General features: G+C 56.1%; 1 protein-coding gene across 9 annotated transcripts in view; it reads left to right on the top strand.

Moving 5' to 3' along the window:
* UNC13A (unc-13 homolog A) overlaps positions 1-22,985 on the top strand; it is a 62,010-nt gene that overhangs the window by 33,346 nt on the left and 5,679 nt on the right. For 3 of the 9 annotated variants that reach the window (XM_070519411.1, XM_070519409.1, XM_070519406.1), the window contains 21 exons: positions 386-549; positions 953-1,103; positions 1,416-1,484; positions 1,793-1,882; positions 2,096-2,230; positions 3,805-3,938; positions 4,963-5,048; positions 5,239-5,365; positions 6,132-6,228; positions 6,604-6,747; positions 7,678-7,761; positions 8,275-8,352; positions 8,864-8,952; positions 9,410-9,562; positions 10,808-10,931; positions 15,981-16,037; positions 16,423-16,503; positions 17,347-17,494; positions 18,571-18,627; positions 21,426-21,518; positions 22,247-22,406. In XM_070519411.1, coding sequence (XP_070375512.1) covers positions 386-549; positions 953-1,103; positions 1,416-1,484; positions 1,793-1,882; positions 2,096-2,230; positions 3,805-3,938; positions 4,963-5,048; positions 5,239-5,365; positions 6,132-6,228; positions 6,604-6,747; positions 7,678-7,761; positions 8,275-8,352; positions 8,864-8,952; positions 9,410-9,562; positions 10,808-10,931; positions 15,981-16,037; positions 16,423-16,503; positions 17,347-17,494; positions 18,571-18,627; positions 21,426-21,518; positions 22,247-22,406 — 2,321 coding nt within the window. Of the gene's footprint in view, positions 1-385; positions 550-952; positions 1,104-1,415; positions 1,485-1,792; positions 1,883-2,095; positions 2,231-3,804; positions 3,939-4,962; positions 5,049-5,238; positions 5,366-6,131; positions 6,229-6,603; positions 6,748-7,677; positions 7,762-8,274; positions 8,353-8,863; positions 8,953-9,409; positions 9,563-10,807; positions 10,932-13,444; positions 13,484-14,613; positions 14,644-15,980; positions 16,038-16,422; positions 16,504-17,346; positions 17,495-18,570; positions 18,628-21,425; positions 21,519-22,246; positions 22,407-22,985 lie in introns of all 9 variants that reach the window. The other 6 variants (XM_070519410.1, XM_070519407.1, XM_070519412.1 and 3 more) reach the window with 4 other exon arrangements.

Raw genomic sequence — 22,985 nt, 5'->3', positions numbered from 1 at the left:
GAATTGTTGGGTGGACAGATTAATTTGTGGGTAAATGGATAGGATGGATGGATGTGTGGTTGAATTGCTAGAAGGGAGGATTACTGGATGGGTGAATTTTTGCCTAGTTGAATGGATGGGTGGCTGGGCAAGTGGATATATGGACAGACAGACAGATGGATGGGTGGGTGGGTGGGTGGATGGATGTGTGGTTGAATTAGCAGAAGGATGGATGAGTGGATAGGTGAAATTTTGGGTAGCCGGATGGATGGGTGGGTGAAAGAGTGGGTGAATGAACTAATGCACAGACAGATGAATAGATGATGTAAGCCGCGCCAGACCTGGGATCTCTGGCCCCTCCTGCCCTCTTGCAGTCTCTGTGACACCTTTTCCCTTGTGGTGGCAGAACCTGTTCCACTTCGTGACGGACGTGCAGAACAATGGAGTTGTGAAGATCCCAGATGCCAAGGGCGACGACGCCTGGAAGGTTTACTACGATGAGACAGCCCAGGAGATTGTGGATGAGTTTGCCATGCGCTATGGCGTCGAGTCCATCTATCAAGCCATGACGTGAGGCTGCAGGCCGGGGTGGACATGAGGGCGAGGTGCAGGAAGCTGGGGGTGGGGGTGGGGCACCAAGTGGACACCGGCAGATCTTGGGTGGACAGAGTTCTTGGGGGGAGGAGGCAGAGGGGCAGTAGGTGTGGTGGGGGTTATGTAATTCCCCTGAAGGTTAGGAAAGTGCCATTGCTGGGGGCTGGAGTGACAGGGACAAGAGGCAGAGTTAGAGGCAGAAATAGGGCGACCCAAAGAGGAGAGAGGTGAGCAGGGAGGGTGGAATCAGGCAGAGGGAAAGCGGGCAGTTCGGGGGTCAGGGGAGCCACTAATGGATGCTGTCTCGGAGGCATTCTGGGGGGATGTGGCCCACCCTGCCTGGACACCAGGCCCAGCGCCTCCTGCTCCCTCCCACCAGCCACTTTGCCTGCCTCTCCTCCAAGTACATGTGCCCCGGGGTGCCTGCCGTCATGAGCACCCTGCTCGCCAACATCAATGCCTACTACGCGCACACCACCGCCTCCACCAATGTGTCTGCCTCAGACCGCTTCGCTGCCTCCAACTTCGGGGTCAGTCCCAGGGGTCAGGGCTAGGGGATGAGGGAGAGCCCAACCCTGTGCGGGTCAGACTCTGTGTGATTCCTCGGTCCCCAGTCTGGATCTGACTTGCTGTGTGACTTTGCACCAGCCACTTACCCTCTCTGAGCCTCAGTTTACTCCTCTGTAGAATGGAAACAGATGTTTTGAGGGTTCAGTTCAATGGTGGATGGGGTACCCTTAGTGTATAGTAAGTGCTCAGCCAACATGGCAGCCCCTTTAGCTGCTACATTTGACCCCCAAGTGCCCGCTTCCATCCATCTTCCTCCTCCTCTGCCTCCTCAGAAAGAGCGCTTTGTCAAACTCCTGGACCAGCTGCATAACTCCCTGCGGATCGACCTCTCCATGTACCGGGTGAGAAGTGCATGCATGACGACTTGCTCACCCCCCCGCACAAGTGTGTCCCGAGGAGACCCCTCCCAGTGGGCGTGCATGTGGGAGGACCCATCTTAACGTGTGGAATGTGTTCCTTTGACACGTGTCCACATATGTGGGCAGCACCTGCCCAACGTGCTTGGTGCATCCAGCAGATCCCCCAGTTGCCTCAAGGTGTTCTCAGTGACCCCCGCCACCTCCTGAAACTTGGGGACTCTCGTGTCTTCCCTCAGACACTGTCTCCCAGCCTTCTTCCGTAACCCCGCCTCTCTTCTCCCTTCCAACAGAATAACTTCCCAGCCAGCAGCCCGGAGAGACTCCAGGACCTCAAATCCACTGTGGACCTCCTCACCAGCATCACCTTCTTTCGGATGAAGGTGGGGAAGGGGACCCAGCCCCGTTAGCTCTGCAGGGAGCCTCTCCAGGACTCTTAGCTCCTAGACGCGGAACATTTCGCCTGGAGGGCTGTGCCCTTCTCAGCGACCCTCTGCTTTCCTACTGCTCCAGCAGAGCCCAGAACCACTTGTAGCCGCTTCTTGGGCACCTCCTGTCCTGGCTGTGCCCACCCATGCCCGTCTCCCTCTCTCCAGGTGCAAGAGCTCCAGAGCCCTCCCCGCGCCAGCCAGGTGGTGAAGGACTGCGTGAAAGCCTGCCTCAACTCCACTTACGAGTACATCTTCAACAACTGTCACGAGCTGTACAGTCGGGAGTACCAGACAGACCCGGTGAGGACCCCAGGATAGGGAATGGCAACCAGACCCTGGCCCAAGCCCCAGATCTGCCCCCTCCCAAGTGACAGACTGTTCTGAGCCTCAGTATCTCCATCTGTGAAGTGGGGTCATAAACCCACATCTCAGGATTGAGAAGAAGATTTAATGAGACACAAGCTTTAGATAAACTATAGTTAAGTGCTTAGCACCCGATACACAATGGCTGCTCCATAGGCTTGGTTTTGGTAAAACTTCATTGAGTTTGGCATAACACAGCATGCCTGGAATAAAGTCAGCGTTCAACAGATGTTGCGTTACATTGAATGGCTGGAGTAGAGTTCGGTTTTGATCATTTCAACTCAATTTATCTGAGATCTTTCAGCACGTTTTTATCTACACGTACAATGTCCCAAGATTGTCAGAAAGGGTTCGAAGACCTTAGACTCTAGTAGGAGGGAAAGATGTAGAAATCAGAGCTTTACGGCCCAGGGTGATTAGCACTGGGAGGGGGGAATCTCGGGGGCTGCGGGAGCTAGAGTGGCCCTCTCTCAGCTCCGGCTGATGGGAGAGAACACAGAAGCTGAGCTCTGTTCAACTTTATTTCCTCTTGTTCACTTGCATTCAGTTGACTTGAGTTGAAATCCAGTTGCTCTTAATTGAATCGGGTGGAGGCGAAGTGGATTAAGTTGGGCTGAGTTTAGTTCAACTACAGTCAGTTTATTTCCATTTATTTCTATTTGGTTGACTTAAGTTAAAATTGTTCTCGGCTAATTAGTGAGCTGAACTGAGTTGGATTGCGTTGAGTTTAATTGAGTACAAAATCATTTATTTCCATTCAGTTGACTTGAGTTGAAGTTGTTCTTGACTCAGTTGAGTTGGCTTGAGTTAGGATGAGGTGGGTCATTTGGTTAGGTACAGCTGAGTTCAACTGAGTTGAGTTGGGCTCATTTCCACTGTATTTAGGTACATTTATTTCCTTGATTGACTAAAGTTGGATAGAGTTGGCCTGAATATGTTAGGTTGAGTTGAGTAGGTAGGGTTGGGTTGGGTTGACTTGGACTGAGTTGAATTAGATTAAATTGGGTTGGGTGAGTTTCAAGTCAATTTATCTCCATTATTTTGAATTAGGCTGATGTTGATCTTGGACAAGTTGATTAGGTTCAATCCAATTGAGTTTATTTGAGTTCATTTCAATCCAGTTAAATTTAATTCCACTCCATTCAGTGTAGCTGACCCAAGTTCAGTCCCACTGAATTAACTCTGAGAACTGCCATCTGTTAAGCTAAGTGGGTCTGATTTGCATTCATTTCTGTTCCATTTGGTTTAGTGGGTCTGAGTTTGTTCAACTAAATTCAGTTCCATTCAGTTTTATTGAGTTGAGTCTAATTAAGCTTCTTGGAGCTGTGTGGACCTGACCTCTGTTTGGGCTAGTTTACACGAGTTCAGTTCCTTTTCATGCAGACCTCCCAGCTAGACCACACATGTTAATGGGGCCCCTTCCTCACCAACCTCCTACCCCTCCATAATGGACTGAGTGAGGCCCCCACTCCTAGACCCCTTGTGGCCAACGTGTCCACTGCCTCTTCCAGGCCAAGAAAGGGGAAGTTCCCCCAGAGGAGCAGGGCCCCAGCATCAAGAACCTCGACTTCTGGTCCAAGCTGATCACTCTCATAGTGTCCATCATCGAGGAAGACAAGAATTCCTACACTCCCTGCCTCAACCAGTGAGTTGTGTGTCTGCGTAGTTAGTTATCTGGAGGTCATTGTGTATGTGTGAGCACAACTTTGTGTCTTATATGCAAAGGTGGTCATGTCTAATTACACACAAAATGTTGTGGATGTGGGTGCGCCTGGATGAGATGTGACATAATTTGCAAAGAGAAACAAAAAATTGTGTGTATGTACACAATCCTGGTGTGATTAGGTATGTATTTTGCACATGTTGATTTGTGTAAATAACAGTATTTATATGAATGTATATAATTTTGTCTGCGTGTGTAGGTTTATGAATAACAATAGACAGTGTTTGAGTATTTACTGTGTGCTAGATAGTGCCCCACTAAACGCTTTACATTTAAATCACATTATATCTTACATGCGTGGATGTAATTTTGTGTACAGTTGTGGTCTATGGGTTTAATTGTGTATCTGTGTTCACTTGTGGAATGCACTTCAATATACAATGTGGTATGTTGTGTAATTGTGTGTGAGTGTGTACCAGTTTTGGTTTGTGGATTTATATGTCTAGAAAAGTTTCATCTGTGTTAGCTGAATGAGCTGTTGTGTTTTGTTTCTCCCTGAGGTGAGCACTAAAGGGGCCCGTAACTCTGGGGTGCCAACAGCTCTTGGTTACTTAGATGTGGAGTTCAGATCAGGGATTTTGGGTGGATGGACAGATGGATGGAGATGGGTGGATTACTAGGTGGATGGATAAAGAGATTGATGGGAAGATGGCTGGGTGGATAAAGGAATGGATGGGTGGATGGATAGACAGGTGGGCGAATGAATGGGTAGACAGATGGATGACGGGGTGAATGAATGGGTGAAGGGAGGAGGGGTGAGTGGGTGGAGCCTCGGGGAGAAGCAGGGCCCTAGTGCGGAGTCACTCAGCAAGTCAGCGGCTCTGAGGGAGCTTGACTCCAGCTCTCTCGCCTGTCCCACACAGCCCTCTGGGCTGGGAAGGCCCAAGCAGCCTGTGCCGTCTGGCTTCTGTCTGCCAAGGTTTCACGATTCTGTGGCCTTCGTCAGGTTTCCCCAGGAGTTGAACGTGGGTAAAATCAGTGCGGAAGTGATGTGGAACCTGTTTGCCCAGGACATGAAGTACGCCATGGAGGGTGAGTGCCCTGCCTCCGTGTGTCCCAGCCTGGCTACAGCGGCTAGCTATGCCTCAGTGTCCCCTCCAAGGCTGTGAGTGTCCTGGACCCTCATGCCTGAGGTCGAACACCAGTGATGGCCAGAGCTGGTACTGCTGAGACGGGGGGTGGCGGGCGCTCCTGACTGAGCCGCCCCTGCTCCCCCGCACAGAGCACGACAAGCATCGTCTGTGCAAGAGCGCCGACTACATGAACCTCCACTTCAAGGTCAAGTGGCTCTACAATGAGTACGTGGCGGAGCTTCCTGCCTTCAAGGACCGCGTGCCTGAGTACCCCGCGTGAGTCCCCTGCCCCAAGCCCAAACCAGAACCACAGCGCTCACTGCCAGACTGAGCTCGGAGGGGAGGGCTGGCCTACACAGGCTTCTGTGGGCGGCTGGGACCAGGTGGGGCTCAAACTCACTGTTCTCCATTCTCAGCCATTGAACTAAGGATTCCAGTAACAGCCCAGACAATAATCATAAGTGTCAGGAACTGCACTGAGCAACCCCACGTGCCTTTTCTCGTTTAATCCTTTCGACAATTCTGTGAGACGGGAGCCCTGTGATTCCCGTTTTGTGGATGAGGAAATGGAGGGTTGAATGCCCGAGGTGATGTCTGATAAGTGTCAGAGCCGGGGTTTGGACTCCAGCTGTCTGACTCAAGGGCTGTTTTGCAGAGTGGGAGGTGGCCACCATTTACCGAGGACCTACTATGTGCTGTGTCGTTCATACCCGCAGCTGCTCTGTGGGGTAGAGACTCCTCTGTGGTCCAGGAAATGGGATCCCAGAGAGTAAATCCACTTGTCCACGGACAGTTTATCTGAACCAGGATTCCCGCGAGTATAAGGCTGCACTCTCACAGTGGTCACTTGGTCCATTTTCTGGATGAGGTAACTGAGGCCTGGTGGGGGAAGGGAGCAGAGGGGCAGCCACTCAAGGCCACAGGGTGAGTTCCAGGCAGAGCAGGACCTGCCCCAGCACCATCCAGCAGTCGGTCAGAACCGGGCAGAGCAGAGAGTCAGGGGACAAGAGGTGGCGGGACCCACCCTGGCTCTCCGTTCCAGGTGGTTTGAGCCCTTCGTCATCCAATGGCTGGATGAGAATGAGGAGGTGTCCCGGGATTTCCTGCACGGGGCTCTGGAGCGAGACAAGAAGGATGGGGTGAGAAGGCTGACCCAAGACCAAGCTCCCAGTCTACTCCCAGTGGCCTTATTTCCTCTGGGGTTCATTGGGATCCAGCCCGGGGGTAAAACGTGCCCTTGGGATGAGGCCAGTCTCTGAAAGCTGCCCGTCATCATTGTCTTGTTCGCAGCGTTGAAAGTCTTTTGTTCATTCAACCAATGAATGCAAGTCCATCAAGCCTGACCCTCCACCCACCCCGCAGCCTCTGTGCCCCCCAGAGCCTTGGCTCTAAGCCAGCCTCGCACACTACCCATCTCACTTGATCCGTCTCCCTGGGGACGGCGGGAGGGTTGGGCTCTGGGAACTGTGTGGCTCTGACCCCTCCCCGGCCTCCTGGCCTCCCTCCCGCGGCAGTTCCAGCAGACCTCGGAGCACGCCCTGTTCTCCTGCTCTGTGGTGGACGTCTTCTCCCAGCTCAACCAGAGCTTTGAGATCATCAAGAAGCTCGAGTGCCCTGACCCCCAGATCGTGGGGCACTACATGAGGCGCTTTGCCAAGGTGCAGGAGTGTGGGTGGGGCCGGAGATGGGGTCCAGGTGGGGGATGGGGTGGGATAGGGTCAAGGTTGGGGTTGGAGTTGAGTTTGGGATTGGGGTCAAGGTGAGGATTGGGGTTGAGGTTGGGACTGAGGTCAAAGTTGGAATTGGTGAGGTCATTGGTATTGAGATTGGGGTTGAGGTCATGCCACAGAGGTTAGAGTTGTGCTTGGGGCCAGGGTTTGGGTTGAGGCTGGGGCTGAGGTCAGGGTTGGATTTGGCAATGTCATTGAGGCTGGGGCTGAGGTTGGAGTTGGAGCTGGCAATGTCACTGAGGCTGGGGTTGACATTGGGACTGATGTTTGGGTTGAGGTTGAGTTTGAGGCTGAGGTTGAGGTCGGGGTTGTGGTTAAAGTTCGAGTTTAAGTTGGTGCTGGGGTCCAAATGGGGCTGGAGTCGGGGGTGGGGTTGAGCTTGGGGTTGGGTTTAGGGTCACTCTTCAGATTGGAATTCTGCTTGGGGCTGAATTCTGGAGTGTGGCAGTTCGTGCAGAGTTTGAGCAGGCATTGGGGTGAGTTTGGAAGCCGGGACCGTTGGGCTGCAGTTGAGGCTCAGCTGGAGTGGCTTTAGGCCGGGTTGAAGTTGAGGATTGAAAGTAGGAACTGGGATTCCATTCATGCTTGTGGCTGGGACTGGGTTAATATAACGGTTAGCTGCTCTTAAAAAGAGCTGGGTCTATGTGAAATAATCACCTTCATCTGGTACCATCTCCCCTCGGCCGTGACGACCATCTTGGGCAGGGAATTTGCCCGGGCCCAGTGGTTCATCTCAGGTGCTAACAGGGGTTCGGGTTCATCCCTAGTCTCACCAGTGGCTCTTGATGGCACCTGGTAGCCAAGGGCCCATCCCACCCCGGCCCCACCTCGTCCTCACGCCCTCTGTGTCCTCCCCAGACCATCAGCAACGTGCTCCTCCAGTATGCAGACATCATCTCCAAGGACTTCGCCTCCTACTGCTCCAAGGAGAAAGAGAAAGTGGTGACCAGCGGGGGCCCCTGTCCTGTCCTCTCCCAGTCCCGTTCTGCACCCCCGGGACTCCATCTTTCCCTGGGCTCTGATACCTGTGTCTGTGTCTGTGGGTGTGTCCAGCTCTGTGTGTCTGCCTGTGTGTGTCTGAGGGGATCTGGAGGTGAGGGGACCTCAGTGTGTCATTGTGTGGTTGTTGTGAATGACGACTGCAGGGTGTATATATGTGAATGTGCAAAGCTTTGAGCCCCATGTGGGAGAATAAAGGTGTGTGACAAGAATTCCCCTTTCTGCCTCTCCCAGAGTCCTAGCCCTCTCACCAGGCCCGCCCACCCCAGAGACCCCCATCTCCAGCACTCCTGGGAGTCTGCTCCCTAATGCTGTCTTCCATTCTCAGATGACCCTATGGGACCTCAGCTTCCTCCAGACCCAGACCCTGAAATGATCCCGGGGTCCCTGGCAGGCGGGGGGGAGGCGCAGGGGAGGGGTCCTGAGCCCTGACTCCCCGCTCTGTCCCCTCCTCAGCCCTGCATCCTCATGAACAACACTCAGCAGCTGCGAGTTCAGCTGGAGAAGATGTTCGAAGCCATGGGAGGGAAGGAGGTGAGGTGGGCCAGGTGGGGTCACCACCATCCCCATGTCCCTGTCGGCCCTAGAGCTCCTACCCAGTGAATTCCAGCTCAGCCACTCGCTCAGCGCAAGCAAGCAGCTTTACCATCTGTGCCTCAGTTTCCTGTCCGGCCCTTTGGGGTCCCTTTACCTGGGTTGGATGGGAAAATTCCCTGTACATGTTGATGCCCTATAAACTTGACCTGCTGGGGGCCGGCCTCGTGGCCTAGTGGTTAAATTCATGTGCTCCGCTTCAGCAGCCCAGGGTTTCACTGGTTCGGATCCTGGGCGTGGACATGGCACCACTCATCAGGCCACGCTGAGGCGGTGTCCCACATGCCACAACTAGAAGGACCCACAACTAGAATATACAACTATGTACTGGGGGGATTTGGGGAGAAAAAAGCAAAAAAAAAAAAAAAAAGATTGGCAACAGTTGTTAGCTCAGGTGCCAATCTTTAAAAAAAAAATAAAACCTGACCTGCTGTCCCTTCTCTCTCCTCAGCTGGATGCCGAGGCCAGTGACATCTTGAAGGAGCTCCAGGTGAAACTCAACAACGTCTTGGATGAGCTCAGCCGGGTGTTTGCTACCAGGTGGGGGCACCTCCACGGCTGGGAGCAGAGGGAAGAGGGCAGCCCCGAGACCTCTGCACCTGGGCATCCAGAGACTCAGGAGGTGTAGGGGCCAAGACCTCAGGCTAGGAGTTAGACGTAGCTGAGTTTAATCCTGACTTCGCCGCTCACTAGCTGTGTGGCCTTGGGTGAGTCGTTGAACATCTCTGAGCCTTAGTTTATTCATCTGTAAAGTGGGGATGCTGATAATGATGGTACCCAAGTAGGACTGTGCGATGAAATGAACAACGCAGGTAAACGTCTCAGCCTGGTGCCCGATTCTGCTATTATACAGCACCCTTGCTCAGTCGTGTGCCATGGCTCCCTGACCCGGGTGACAACAGATCAAGGTTCACAGATCAGCTTCTGTGGCCTTGTCCAGTCCTTCCTGCAGAGGCCAGGAGAGTCTGATCTGAGCTGCTCCCCTCTGTTTCCCCAGCTTCCAGCCACACATCGAGGAGTGTGTCAAGCAGATGGGCGACATCCTTAGCCAGGTGAAGGGCACAGGCAATGTGCCAGCCAGTGCCTGCAGCAGCGTGGCCCAGGACGCCGACAACGTGCTGCAACCCATCATGGACCTGCTGGACAGCAAGTGAGCCAGGCCAGGTGGACTGGGTCCGCCAGGGAGGGTTCAGGGGTGGGGCCTCAGAGACCCGGGGCCGGCCTGGAGAGGACACTGGGGGCATGTTTGCTTGGTGGCGTTTGAATGGTTTGGACAGGTGGGTGGGTGGAGGCATGAAGGGATGGAAAGATGGGTGGGTAAATAACCGGAAGGATTGGTGGATAAATAAATGTGTGGATGAATGGATAGTGGTTGGAGGGATAGGTGACATGAGGGATGGGCAGGTGGGTAGAGGGGTGGATTGAAGGATACATGCTTAGAAGGCTGGAGGGAGGGCAGATGGAGAAAAGGGTGGATGGACGGATAGGCAGGTAGTTGGGTAAGTCTTTGGATGGATGAATAACTGGATGGATCGATGGATAGATGGATGGACAGATGGAAGGGAATAAGGATAAATGGATGGAAGGGTAGATGAGAGGATGGATGGATGGATGGAAGGAAATAAAGACAAATGGATGGAAGGGTAGATGAGAGGATGGATGGAAGGAAAAAAGGAACTAAGGATAAGTGGATGAAAGTATAGATATGAGTATGAATGGAAGGAAGGAAAGAAAGGAGATAGGAAGACAGATGGATAAATGGATGGGAAGATAGAAGGAAGAAGGGAAGGGAGAGAAGGAGGGAGGAAGGAAAGAAAGAGATGGAGGGAGCATTAAAGGAAGTTGGAGGAGGGATTGTTCAGTGATTGGGTGGGTCAGTTGCTAGATGGACCGTGGTGGATTGCCCTCTCTCCTTCAACCCGCGTACATCCAATCATGAATTCTTTGTCATTTTCCCTCTCAAGTCTGTCCTCTTCCTACCATTCCCTTCCCCTTCTTGCTGAGTACGGCCCAGCCCCCTCATAGTCCATGGTCTCCAGCCTTCCTGTTCTAGTTCATCCCCCAACTCCATTCTTTCTGACAAGAAGTCTGGCTGTGTCTCTCTCTTGAACACTCCATGGCTCCCCAGTGCCCTCATGCTAAGACCCAGGTCCTCCTCCTGGACATTGAGGCCCTTTCCAGTCTGGCCCCTGATGACCTGTCCTGCCACCATTTTCTCTTCTGCACATGCAGCATGCATCATAGCCCCATCAGACCACCTAGGGGTCCCGGTACAGGCTCTGCTCCCTCTTGTGTGTCCATGGAATGCCTTCCCACCTTGCCCGTGTGTTGGGGGGAAGGGCTCTGTGGGGTAGGGCCGGGTGGGCACTCTCTCAGACCTGCCCCTTGCCCCCAGCCTGACTCTCTTTGCCAAAATCTGTGAGAAGACGGTGCTGAAGCGGGTGCTGAAGGAGTTATGGAAGCTGGTCATGAACACCATGGAGAAGACCATCGTCCTGCCGCCCCTCACTGATCAGACGGTGAGCCCACGGGGCCAGAGGGGGCACCTGGGCCACCTCCCCTGCGGGAGCCCAGGAAATTTGGTGCTAAAGGCATTGGGGCTCAGGTCATTCAGGCACAAAGGCCATCTGAGGGTCATAGAAGCCACCAGAGGTCAGCGGGGCCATTCAAAGATGAGAGAGGTCACTTACGGGTCAAAAGTCATCAAAGGGTCAAAGAGGTCATTCAGGAATCAGTTATTCAAAGGTCAGAGAGGCCAAGTAGAGTCAAGTGACATCCAAGGGACATAAAGGTCACATGGGGGTCAAGGGGTCACTCAAAGGTCAGAGGTCATCCAGAAAACAGAGAAGTCAGCTTGGGGATCAAAGCCACCCACGGGTCACAGAGGTCGTAGGGGTCAGTAGGTTCATAAAGGGCTTAGGGAGTCAATCAAGAAACAAGGAAGGGAGACACCATGGCCTTCAAAGATCAGAGACGGATAGACCAGAGGGCTCCTGGAGGTCAACCAGAGGTCATGGAGAGCATCCACGGTCAGAGAGGTTAAGCAGAGGTCAGCGGTCATCCAGAGACCAGGACCATGCCTCTGGGACCCTTCTGGAAACCAGAACAGAGGCAGTGATACCCAGGGATCAGGCTGCAGGGCGGGAGTGGAGCGACCGGTGACATTTGTGGAGGGGTGTGGCTGAGTGTGGGTCCCTCCAGGGAGGCGTTGGGGGCCTGAGGACAACGGTGGCACAGCACAGAGTGGGAGGACCATCCTTGGCGGATGGGAGAGGCCTGGGGAAGGTGGGCAGGGGGCTGCCAAGAGGCGACGATGGTGGGGGAGGCTCCGGCCTCCTGCAGGCTGGGCTGGGGCACGGGGTCCGCCCCTCGGTGCCGTCTCTGCCCCCTCGGGGCCTTCCCAGGAGACTCATGGTGACTTATTCCCCCCTCCCACCGCCCTGTCCCCATCACGGCTGACAGATGATCGTAAGTAGAGGCCCCTCTGTCCGTCTGTCTGTCCCTCTGCTCTGTGTATGGACTCGGCCCTCTGCGTGGCTGCACCCCCTCCCCAGTGCCCCTCCTCACCCAGTGGCCCCCCACCCACCGTTCCACCTCACGCCTAGATGTGCCTGTGTCTGTCTGGGGGGGCATGGGGAGGGGGCGGGGCTGGGAGGGAGGGAGGCCGCGCCACCCACCCCGCCCCATTATAAGTCCTGAGGAGCGCCCCCGGCTCCACATCCCTGGCCAGCGCCTGCCCACGTGCCCTGTCCTTTAGGTGGAATTCGCCCTTGCTCCCATGGTCAGATGCCACCAGGCTGGCTGGGTCTTCTCTCGGAGCTGGAAGGAGGTTCAGGGTCAATGCAGCCCCTCTGACCTCCCCTTTGGGCTCTGAACTGTAGCAGCCCCTGCAAAACACAGGCCATCCCCACCGGGCTCGGCAGCTGCTCAGTGCAGGCCCCTAGAGCACACGCTCTCTCCCTCCGTCCCTCGCCAGCCCCGTCTGCCCCAGTCCCGCTGCACATACAGACACACACACAGGCACCCAAGTGGGAGACGGCGTTGACTTTGGTGTCAGGCAGACTTGGGGTCAAATCCCAGCCCAGCCATTCTCTTCTCTGTGACCTTGGGAAGTCACTTCACCTCCCAACCTCCGTTTCCTTGTCTGGAAAAGGGGTTAATTGTAGCAACTCTCTGAGGGTTGTAAGGACGAAATGGAATAATGCATTAACGTGCTCATCTCCAGTGACTAGCTGAGGCAGCGCTCACTAAATTAGAGCTAGTGTGATGGTTGTTCTTGGTGATAGTACACAGACCCACAAGGGCAGAGATCAGTAACACCACTTCAGAGTCCCCCTTTGTGGGCAAGGCAACGCTGTTACAAGATTTCACCTTGTCAAAAGTTTACAAGTGCTCATCTCACTTCTTGGTGGCTGCAGTCTGGGTCTTTGGCTGTAACCACCTGGTGGCAGCGTACCCAACCACAGACAGTGCATGTGTGGCCAGGGAGGTTAGGGAATTCACATTTATTGATGCTTCCCTATATGCCAGACCTTCTCAGAGCTGCTCACCTTCATGACAGCCCTTTGAGTGAGGTGGATATTATCATTCCCATCTTGCAGGTGAGGAAAGCTGAGGCTCAGAGAGGAAGAGTCACTTGCTGAAGGCCACATAGTAAATATATTTCAGAGTCAGGATTCAACTTCAGGTCTATCTGAAGGTGGAGCCCCTTTGCTTTTGAGAACCAAGAGCCTCACGTATACAGTAAATGTAAATGGACTATATTTTGGCAGTGACTTCTCTCCGTTCTCTCAGGGCCTGTATTTCTATTTCTCCTTCTCTCTCTCTTTCTCTTTCCTGTCTCTCTGGGTCTCTAACACCTTCTAAAAGTCGGTCATCAAGGCACACACACTGCTCCATGCAGCCCCATCACCAGCCCCCAGTGCAGTGCAGGTGCCTTTTCCTCCCATCCCTGTGAGTTCGTGTGTGGTCACCCCAGGTGTACACCCACATGGCTTGCCAGGCTGATCACCCTGTGACATTGTCTCTGCAGGGCACCCTCTTGAGAAAACATGGCAAGGGATTAGAAAAGGTAATGAGGGCCTCATCTGTGCTGAGGTCCCGAGCTCTGGTGTCTGGGTGTGTGTGTGCCTGTGTGTGTCCATGGGCATGGGCAGGAAGGTCGGCTGGGGGTGACGGGTAGGAGGTGGGGTTTCCAACCAAGTTCCACAAGACCAGAAGTCAGAGACGAGGTGACTCCCCAAGGATGTGGCTTGGAGCGTGTGTGAGCAAATGTGTGCACAAATGGCTGTCATCCTCTTACATAATACGCATGGGCTTATCCCATCCCTGGGCTCAGCTGAAATTCCGGGCCTTCCAGAAGGGCCCAGACATTGGACTGCTGCCTTGGATTGAGACATGTTGTTTTTTATGTAGATTTTTTTTTTTTTGTTCTAATGGGTGTTTATTGTAAGCAGATGGCTGCTATGGCAACACATGGACAGTTGCCCTTGCTGTGCACTCATACGGGCGCTATTATAGTTGTTTACTCACAAGTAGGGTCTCTGCTTCATGAATGGGGGTTGTGGGGCCTCACTACTCACTAATCCAGCCCTTCAGGGGCACGTTCAATGTGCCAGGCACCGTGTACACGTATGTGCATCCACGTAGGGGCGAGAGCGTGTGGGTTTATGCGTGTGATTGCGCATGTGTGCAAATGTTTTGGAGTGCACATGCGTGTTTCAGCATGAGTTCTGCATGTGTGTATGTGGATCCAGGTGTGTGCGCACATAAACTTTCTGCACACACGGACGTACCTGGGTGTGTCTGTGTGTCGAGTGACCTCGTGATGCCTGTTAGTACGTTTCTTTTAGTTGGGCCTGGGGATGAGGTCTTGAGAGCTGGGGAGGAGAGATACCAAGGCCCTCTCTTCTCTGCCCTCCCCAGGTGCCCCATCCAGGCAGGCTGGCTGTGGGTGGGCACCCATCCCTAGGCCAAAGGCTGGATTAGGCCTCCCAGCAGTCTGGAGTCTGGCCCCAGCCGCCCTCCCCGCCCCAGGAACAAGGGAAGGCGCCCCCCTGGGGAGGGGGCCGGGCATTAGACCCGGGACTGGGAGGGGCTCGTGAGCGGGCACTGGGGCTGTGCTCTGAGGGCAGGGAAGTCGCAGCGAGTGCCCTCCCAGCAGCCTCCGGAACTCTGACCTCCGCCTGGTTCTCTCCACAGGGCAGGGTGAGACTGCCAAGCCACTCAGATGTAAGCCCGGCCCCTCTGTGTGTCTGGCGCCCCCACCCCCCCCACCCCGCGCCTCCGTCCGCCTCTGTGGTCCGTGCGTCCGGGGCGTACTGTGAACCCGTCTGTCGGTCTCTTCTTCCTTTGTCTGTCTAACTTGCTCGTGAAGGGTGGAGGGCAGGGGGAGGTAGGTGGGGAGGAGGGTGTGGCAGGGAAACTGAGGCCCAGACAGCTGGCTCCTGAGTGTGCCTCGTGAAGTCACAGAAAAGGCATATGAAGAGCAGTGGCAGCCAGGATGACAATAATGATCTGAGCAGCGGCAGGATGCCCAGCTCGCACCGGCAGCTGGCAGACCATCAAGGTGGTTCCAATACTCCCTACCGTAAAAGGCCCCTTCAGGGGACCCCAGACCCCCCGGGGCCGAGGCATGCTGGACTCCTGACCTCATTGATACTCAGCCCACCCCAGCCCCCCAGCTAGCGCTGCTGCCTCTGTTAGCCAGGGGAGGAAACTGAGGCCCAGAAAGGGCCAGGGAAGTGCCTCAGGTCCCCCAGCACAGTGACGAAAGAGGCAGGACGTGTGGCTTCCAGTCCGGCTCCGTCTCCCCCCAGCACCGCCCGTGACCTTGAGACCAAGTCATAATAACAGTGAACACTGAATAAAGACACATTTAGTCCCAGCTGAACCACAAAGTAGATATGATTTCCCCCATCTAGTTGGGAAAACTGAGGCTCAGCGAGGTTAAGTGACTTGCCCAGGGCCACACAGCAGAGCTGAGATTTGAACCCGGGCTCACCTGGCTTGAGGGAACCGTGGCGAGGACGCCACGCTGCTGGGGTCTGCTTTGGGGGCGGTGAGGGATTGGCACTGACGTGTGTTTTCCGGGGAGGATTCTTCCCTTAAAAGGTCAGACTGACAGCCCTCCAGAGTACTGGGGAAATCCTCCCACAGACAGAATGGCCCATGGGGGCTCGGGGGGCCCCCAGAGCCCATCTCAGGGTTTCCTCCAGACGCAGCTGGCAGGCCCGCCCAGACCCACAAACACCCTCTCCGGCTGCCCCACGCACTGCCGCCGGCTGCCGCTCTCTGTTTCTCTTCTCTGTCCCACAAACCTGAAGTCGTAGTGAAGGGGGGCAGGGGTCCCCACGGGACTGGGGTTTCTGGGGACAAGGTCACCACCTCCTCCCCAGCACTTCCTTAGGGGCTCCAGACCTCTGTCCCCGAGACGCAACCATCGCCCTGCCCAGAGCCTTTGGACAAGAACCAAGAAGGCCTTCGGGGCTGGCGTATCATCAGGGGCTTGGGGGCTGGGCTGGAAGACCCCCCCCCCCTCATTCTGCTGCGTCTGTTGTCGCCCACAGGGAACCCAGATGATCTTCAATGCGGCCAAGGAGCTGGGCCAGCTGTCTAAACTCAAGGTGAGGCAGGGATGGAGCAGGAGGCCGAGGTGGGCAGGCTCCCTGGGGAGAGGGCCCGGAATGGGGACACGCTCTGCAAGCTCACGGGACAGAAACCCTTCTCAGAGTGGCTTACACACAATTTATTTGCTCCAGTCTGTTGGAAAGATGTGCATGGTTCAACTTCAAATGCAGCTTGATCAAGGGTACAAATCATTTATTCAACAAACATTTATTGAGCACCGGTTGTGTGCCAGTCACATGCTGGGCAGTGGGGACACGACGATGAAAAGACAGACCTGCTATCCAGCGCCTCAGAATTTTACAGGGTGGAGACCCAGAGACAAGCAGATCCCCAAGGCGGGGCCTGCTCTGCCCACCCGGGCCCCTCTCTCCATCCATCCAGGACCACATGGTACGAGAAGAAGCCAAGAGCTTGACCCCGAAGCAGTGTGCAGTTGTTGAGCTGGCCCTAGACACCATCAAGGTGAGGGGCCCCACCCGGGCACCATCCCAAGTGGGGCGGGCAGAGGGGTGGCTAGTGGGACATGGACCTGGGCTCCCACCCGCCTTCATTCTCCCATTTAGAAACACTCCCAGATGGCCCTCTATGTCAGTGCCGGGCTGGCTGATGGCAGGGCCCGAGGAGCCCCAGTCTTGTGGGGAGAGCTGGATGCAGGTCTCCGCGGCCCTGTGGGGTTAGGGTCGCTAGAGGGAGGGATGGGAGCTGGGGGAGCCCAGGGAGGGAGCAGCAAGGACTTCTGGGAAGAAGGCACGTGGGAGGTGGGTTCTGAGGAATGCACCGGCGCTCACAAGGCCGCCCAGACAGAGCATCCTAGGCAGGGGACCAGTGCACGCAAGAGCAAGGAGGTGTGAGAGGGGCTGTCGTCTCCGTGAAAAGAAAAGCGGGAAGACTGCTGGGAAGGAAGCGTTTTGCTGAAATGGACAATTGCGGTGAACTAGGGTTGGCACTGTAGTGAGCAGGGGCAGTCAAAGGAAGGCGAAAGCTTCAGCAAAGGCGCCTGGAGCGGGCCGGGCCCGACGAGGGTGACCTTCCTACCAGGGGGCTGCGGGCGGGCAAAGGCCCTGAGACAGCGATGTTCTAGGGAAGACAGCTGGGGTTGCAGGGTTGGAGCCACAAAGGGTCTAGGGAGGGGCTGAGGCATGGGTGGGGCACGAGGCGGGGGAGTAGCAGGATCTGACGTTTCAAAGACCCCCGGGTCATCGGGGGAATCACCTTGGAGGGCAGCGGCGGAGGGGAGGGGGCGACGGAGCCCAAAGAGCGGGTAGGGGTCCCTCCAGCCCCACCTCTCCCACCCTGTCCCCACAGCAATACTTCCACGCGGGCGGTGTGGGCCTCAAGAAGACCTTCCTGGAGAAGAGCCCGGACCTTCAGTCGCTGCGCTACGCCCTGTCCCTCTACACGCAGGCCACCGACCTGCTCATCAAGACCTTCGTGCAGACGCAGGCGGCCCAGGGTAAGGGGCGGCCGGCTGGCGCGCTGCACACCCCGCCCCCGGGGGCAGCCCAGCCCCCGCGCCGGACCGCTGCCGTCGACTCACCTCCGGTGTGATATCATAGGCAGGGCCTGAATCGGCACTCCAGGGCGCCTGAGAGCTCCGTGATGTCATGGGGCCAATGCGTGATCCCCAGCTCAGGGGGGCGGGGCCTCTGACGTCATCGGGCCAGGAGGTGGTGTCATCTCCTGGGAAAATCTATGACGTCATGGGCCAGGAGGTGATTGGAAGCTCTGGGGCGGGACCTCGACGTCATGGGTCCCGGGAGTAGTTGACAGAGAGTGATTGACAGCTTTGGGATGGGCGGGACCTTGACGGCTGGGGTCAAAGAATGATTGGCAGCTCCAGAAGAGGGGCCTCTGGAGGAAAGGTTGAAGGCCCCTGGGGCGGGACCTCTGTAATGTCTGGGGCTAAGGAATGACTGACAGCCCCAGGGGTGGGAGGGACCCCGCCCTGGAAGGGGTGAACCGAGAGGGAGTTCCCGTTTCTCTAAGTCTCTCTTTCTCTTTCTTCGCTGGTCTGTCTCCCTTCCCTGTCTGAGCTCACACACAGCAGCTGGAGCTGGGGGGCGGGACTCCAGGTCCCAGTTCCCCTCCCTGGGGATCCCCTTTTCAAAACTGGCCCTAAGAGTGCAGGCGAGGGAGAGAAGTTTTGCCTCTGACCCAGGCGTAGTTCTGGCAGTGGAGCGGCTGGGGCGAGGGGAGAAAAGCCCTGGGGCCACCGCGGCCCCTCCCGCCTGTCAGCCCAGGGCCGAGGACCCTCCCTGGGCGTCGCGTCTCTGCGCTCAGCTTCGTGCCCAGTCCACGCTGCTGCTTTTAGTGTCCCTGGTGTCCCCCCGGAGCGGGAGGCCGTCCGTCCGTCCGTCTGCAGCTGACGTTTCTCTCTCTCTTGTTTCTCCTCCCTCTCACTCGCCGCCCCCTCTCCGCGCTCCCCCTGCTCCCCGCCACGCACACTTGCCCTCCATCCTCGCCTCTCGCTCGCTCGTCTCTCCCTCCACCCCACCCTCCCCTCCTTTCTCCACCGCCCCCGGTGATTAGTCCATGGTGGAAAAGGGACTAGGTTTACCCTTAGTGAAGACATTTATCCTGAGAAGGGTACGTGCCTCCGCCGCCCGCCCGCCCGCCCGCCCGCGCCCGGTGCCCGGTGCCTGCGCCCCTCCCGGCCCCGGCTAGTAAAAGGCCCGTCCTTCCGCCTCCCCGGCCTGCAGGGCCCCGCCCAGACCCGACTGGTTGCGGGGACCCAGGCGGACGAGGGCGAAGGACGGCTTGCTGGTTCCACGCTGGGAAGGAGGAGCGATTCCAGTGTGAATCCGTTTCTCCCTGGGGACATCTGTTAAGCCAGATCCCGGGTCCCCCGGACGGGCATCCGCGCGGTTGGGAGCGGGCTCAGATCCCAGCTCCGCCGCTCCGCCCTGGGCGCCCCCGGCAACCGTCTACCTCCCTGAGCCTCGGCTTTCTCATCTGTAAAATGGAAATAGTCAAGGACCCTAATTCATAGGGCTATTTTTAGGATTAGATGAATTAAATTGGGGCAGTTCCTGACAGGTAATCGCTCACAGCTATTTAGTTGTTACTGCTGTGGCTACTATTATTATTCTTGATGTCACTTTTCCCAACTTAGAAAACCAGCATTTTTCAGGCTCCAACTCTGAGTCAGCCCTTGTGCCAAGCATTTCTTGGGGATTCTGGCAAACTTTCCGTCCAATTGCCCCACAGGGCGGTCCATCATTCCGCAGATGAGGAAGCTGGGTCTCACAGGAGCTTAAGCCACCCGCCCAAGGACTCCTCCCCTTCGGGGGCCGGGATTTGGGGAATGGGGGGTGGAGTTGGGGCTAGCACAGAGAGGCCCCGGGAAAGACGCTTCCCCTTGGAGCCAGCAAACTACGGGATGGGGGCGCCCAGCACTGCCCCCCTCCCCCTTCTTACTAGCTTTGGCCATGGTCTGAGCCCTCACCCCCACCACCACCCCCTCGGTACCCTCAGTCTGGCCCGGATTGAGCTTGCTGTGAAGCATCGGCCTGGGGGGTGGTGAGGCTGAGCATGTGACTGGTTGCGGGGGAGGGGGTCGGAGCCTGAGATGACAAGGAAGGCAGCCTGGGGTGGGCAGCAAAGAGAGGGTGTGCACGCCCCACTACCGGGGTGATGGAGGTCTCCAGGCCCCTCTGCCCCATGAGCCTCAGTCACTTCCCACCCAGCACCGGGCAACCGGTTTCAACCTTGGACTGACCTGTTCTCCTTCCCCACCCGCACCCACCCCCGACTTTCCCCCTCTTCCTTCCCCCATGCATGGGGTGCTCCAGGCGTGGGGAGCTTTCTGAGGGGCAGGGGAGGGGCCTGGTGGGAGTGCTGGCGGTCACAGGTCGCTAGGCCCCACAGGATGCCCTTCCCAGGGTCACAGAGGGAGGGACAGCGATGGAAGTTTTTAAGCTGCCCCTTCAATCATCCCCATCAGAACTGCACAGTCAGGACGCTGTGGTGGCCGGAAACAAGTGCACTGCACCCTGACTCAAGCAGACAAGGGAATTTGTTGGCTCGGGAACTGGAAGATTAGGGGTTGTGTTGGCATCAGGAATAGCTAGATCCAGTCTCCAACAGTGCCTTTGGTTGTTGGTCTCTATTGGGACCTCTCTGGGTTGAGCTGTCCCCTCCTTGGGCAGAGACAGACTTGCCAGCTCAGCGCCAGAGCTGAGATTCTTTCCTAGCAGTTACCACTGAAGTCCCAGGGCCAACTCCTATTGGCCCAGGTTGAGTCACATGACCCTCCTCGAACCAATCCCTGCAGCCAGGGGCAGCAAACGCTCTGATTGGGCAGCTGTGGTTCACTTAGCCAGACTGACGTGAGAGCCACGAGGGCCGGGGGCGGGGTGGGGGGCGTTTCTCACTGGAAAGGAGATTGTCTATTGAAAGAGGCTGGTGTGGAGGCGGGGAAAATAAAAGATGTCCCTAGAAGCTGTCCCTTCCGGAGAAGCGAGGACTGGGTTAGGTTATCAAGTGTGTTGGAGGAGCAGTGAGGAGGCCGTGTGGCTGGAGCAGAGTCAGCCAGGGTGAGAGTGGAAGGAGGCGAGGCAGGAGAAGTGGTAGTGAAGACACGTGGGGAGTGACATTGCCGGTCACAAAACAGACTGAGCACTTCAGAGTGAGATGGGAGCCGTGGGAGGGTTGCGGGCACAGGAGGCATGTGATCTGCCGTAATACGATTTCTCAGGCTAGTGTGTCGAGAGAAGCTGACCAGAGGCTGCAGGGAGACCTGGAGGAGCCCACTGCAGTGGTCCAGGCATCCAGCGATGGGGCTGGACCAGGGTGGAGGGCTAGGAGGTGGCAGATTCTGGAGGTATTTTGAAGGTAGAGCAGGCAGGATTTTCCACTGTAGCCGTACTTGGGGAGGGAGTGAAGACAAAGAAGGCATCAAGGATGAGGTGTGGGGAGCCCCAGCAGATGGAGGATCGACAGAGGAGGAGGAAGCAACAAAAGAGGGTGAGGAGCAGCTAGAGTGTAGGATGAGAAGCTGGAGAGTGTGGCATTGTTGCAACCAAGAGGAGAAACTGAGGCACAGGAAGCCAGGGTGTCAGATGCTGCTGAGGTGGTATATAAGATAAAGACTGAGTTTTGACAACATGGTGATCAGCTGAATGAGAAAAACAGGGGGCAGATGCATTAGGCTCAGAGAAGTTAAGATATCTGCCTGAGATCACACAGCAAGGCAGTGAAAAGCCAAAACCCAGATTCTTGGCCTCTCCAAGAGCACCTGCCATCCCAGCCCCCCCTTCAGGGCCACCCTGTCAGGACTGATGACCTGGTGCCGCCAGCACGTGGTGGGTGGGAGGGGTCCAGGTCCCTTCTGCTGGGTGGGAAGGAATGAAGCTCACACCCGGCATCCTCCCTGCCCTGCCCAGGCTCAGGTGTGGAAGACCCTGTGGGTGAAGTGTCCGTCCACGTTGAGCTCTTCACTCACCCAGGAACTGGGGAACACAAGGTGACAGTGAAAGGTGAGCAGCCTGAGGCGGGAGGGGGAGTGCCTTGTCAGGATGCACTAGGTTCGAAGAGAGAAACCAAACTCCAACCAGCTAAAGCAAGAACAAATTTTTCATTAAAAAAAACTCTTTTTTTCCATAAAACTGAAAATTGCAGAAGAAGACCACGGTGTTCAGGCATGTCTGGATCCAGGAGTACAAACAGTGTTATAGGATTCAATCGCACTTTCTCTCTCAGCTCTGCTTTCCTTTTGTTGGCTTTTGTTTTGTTATTTAGAATATAGATTGGGCCGTTTTATCCAAGGCCCAAGATAGGATCTTAAACAAGATAGAATTAATTTCTCACCTAGGTAACTGCGAGCACAGTCAGGCCGGAGCTGACACGGAGGCCTCACAGTCTTGCGGATCCTGGATCCTGCCATCTTTTGTTGCACTTTCACTCCTAATGTGTTTTCCTCCTCTATAGGGTCCCAAAGAACTCAGCCCCCAGCAGCATTCGAGCCCTGCAGCCAGGGGAAGGAGGTAGTTTAGGGCACTCTCCTTGCCTTTTAAGTCACAACCAGCAAGTTGTACCCATCACTTCCTCTCACATCTCATTGGCTGGGACTTAGTCACACGGCCACACAGCAACAAGAGCATGTTGGGAAATGTAGTCTTTCAGACAGGCTTTCAAAACCACAAACACATACTGGGGAAGCCTGAACTTTTACCTCCACTAGCCTACCCTCTACTTTCCCCAACAGTGGTGGCTGCCAATGACCTCAAGTGGCAGACTTCCGGCATTTTCCGGCCATTCATCGAGGTCAACATCATTGGGCCCCAGCTCAGTGACAAGAAACGCAAGTTTGCGACCAAATCCAAGAACAACAGCTGGGCCCCCAAGTACAATGAGAGCTTCCAGTTGTGAGTCTGGGATGCTTCGGGGAGCACGGGGAGGGGACATCGGCGGGGCGGAGCTCAGGGCCCTCTAGGCAGAAGGAAGGTCTAATGGACCGGTGGCACCTGGGTGCAGGAGTGACGTCAGTGAGGGACGCTGGGATGGAGGTGACCACCTTGGGGGACAGGCAGGTTCCAGGGAGGCAGTGAACGTGACGTAGAGCGATGATGACGGCTTGTGCAGAAGGAGTCTGGGCAGAAGAGGTGTGCCAGGCGGGGCCATTTCTGAGGCTGGAGACTGGTCTGGTGAAGGGTGTGGGTGGTCATGATGGGGCAGAAGGCTCCTGGGCCAGGGGCTGAGGGGTGTAGGCACAGGGACTCCTGAAGCCAGTAGCGAGCCCGGTCAGGGCCGTTGGGGCAGGTCATCTGGAGGAGTTGGCCCTCAGGGACAGGAGTGGGGCGTGGCTTGGTCTAGGGGATGGGGTCCCGTCCAGATGGGGCCTCCTGGTGAGCAGGAGTGAGCCTGGTCAGGGGCTTTAGGGGTCTAGAGGGGCAGGCAACCTGGGGGCGTAAATAAGTCCCCTCAGGGTGTAGAGAAGGCTCCCT

Source organism: Equus asinus, chromosome 10 (assembly GCF_041296235.1).
Source record: "Equus asinus isolate D_3611 breed Donkey chromosome 10, EquAss-T2T_v2, whole genome shotgun sequence".
NCBI classification, from domain to species: domain Eukaryota; kingdom Metazoa; phylum Chordata; class Mammalia; order Perissodactyla; family Equidae; genus Equus; species Equus asinus.
The sequence above is the reverse complement of the archived record's forward strand: the minus strand, read 5'-3'. Positions and strand labels throughout refer to the sequence as shown.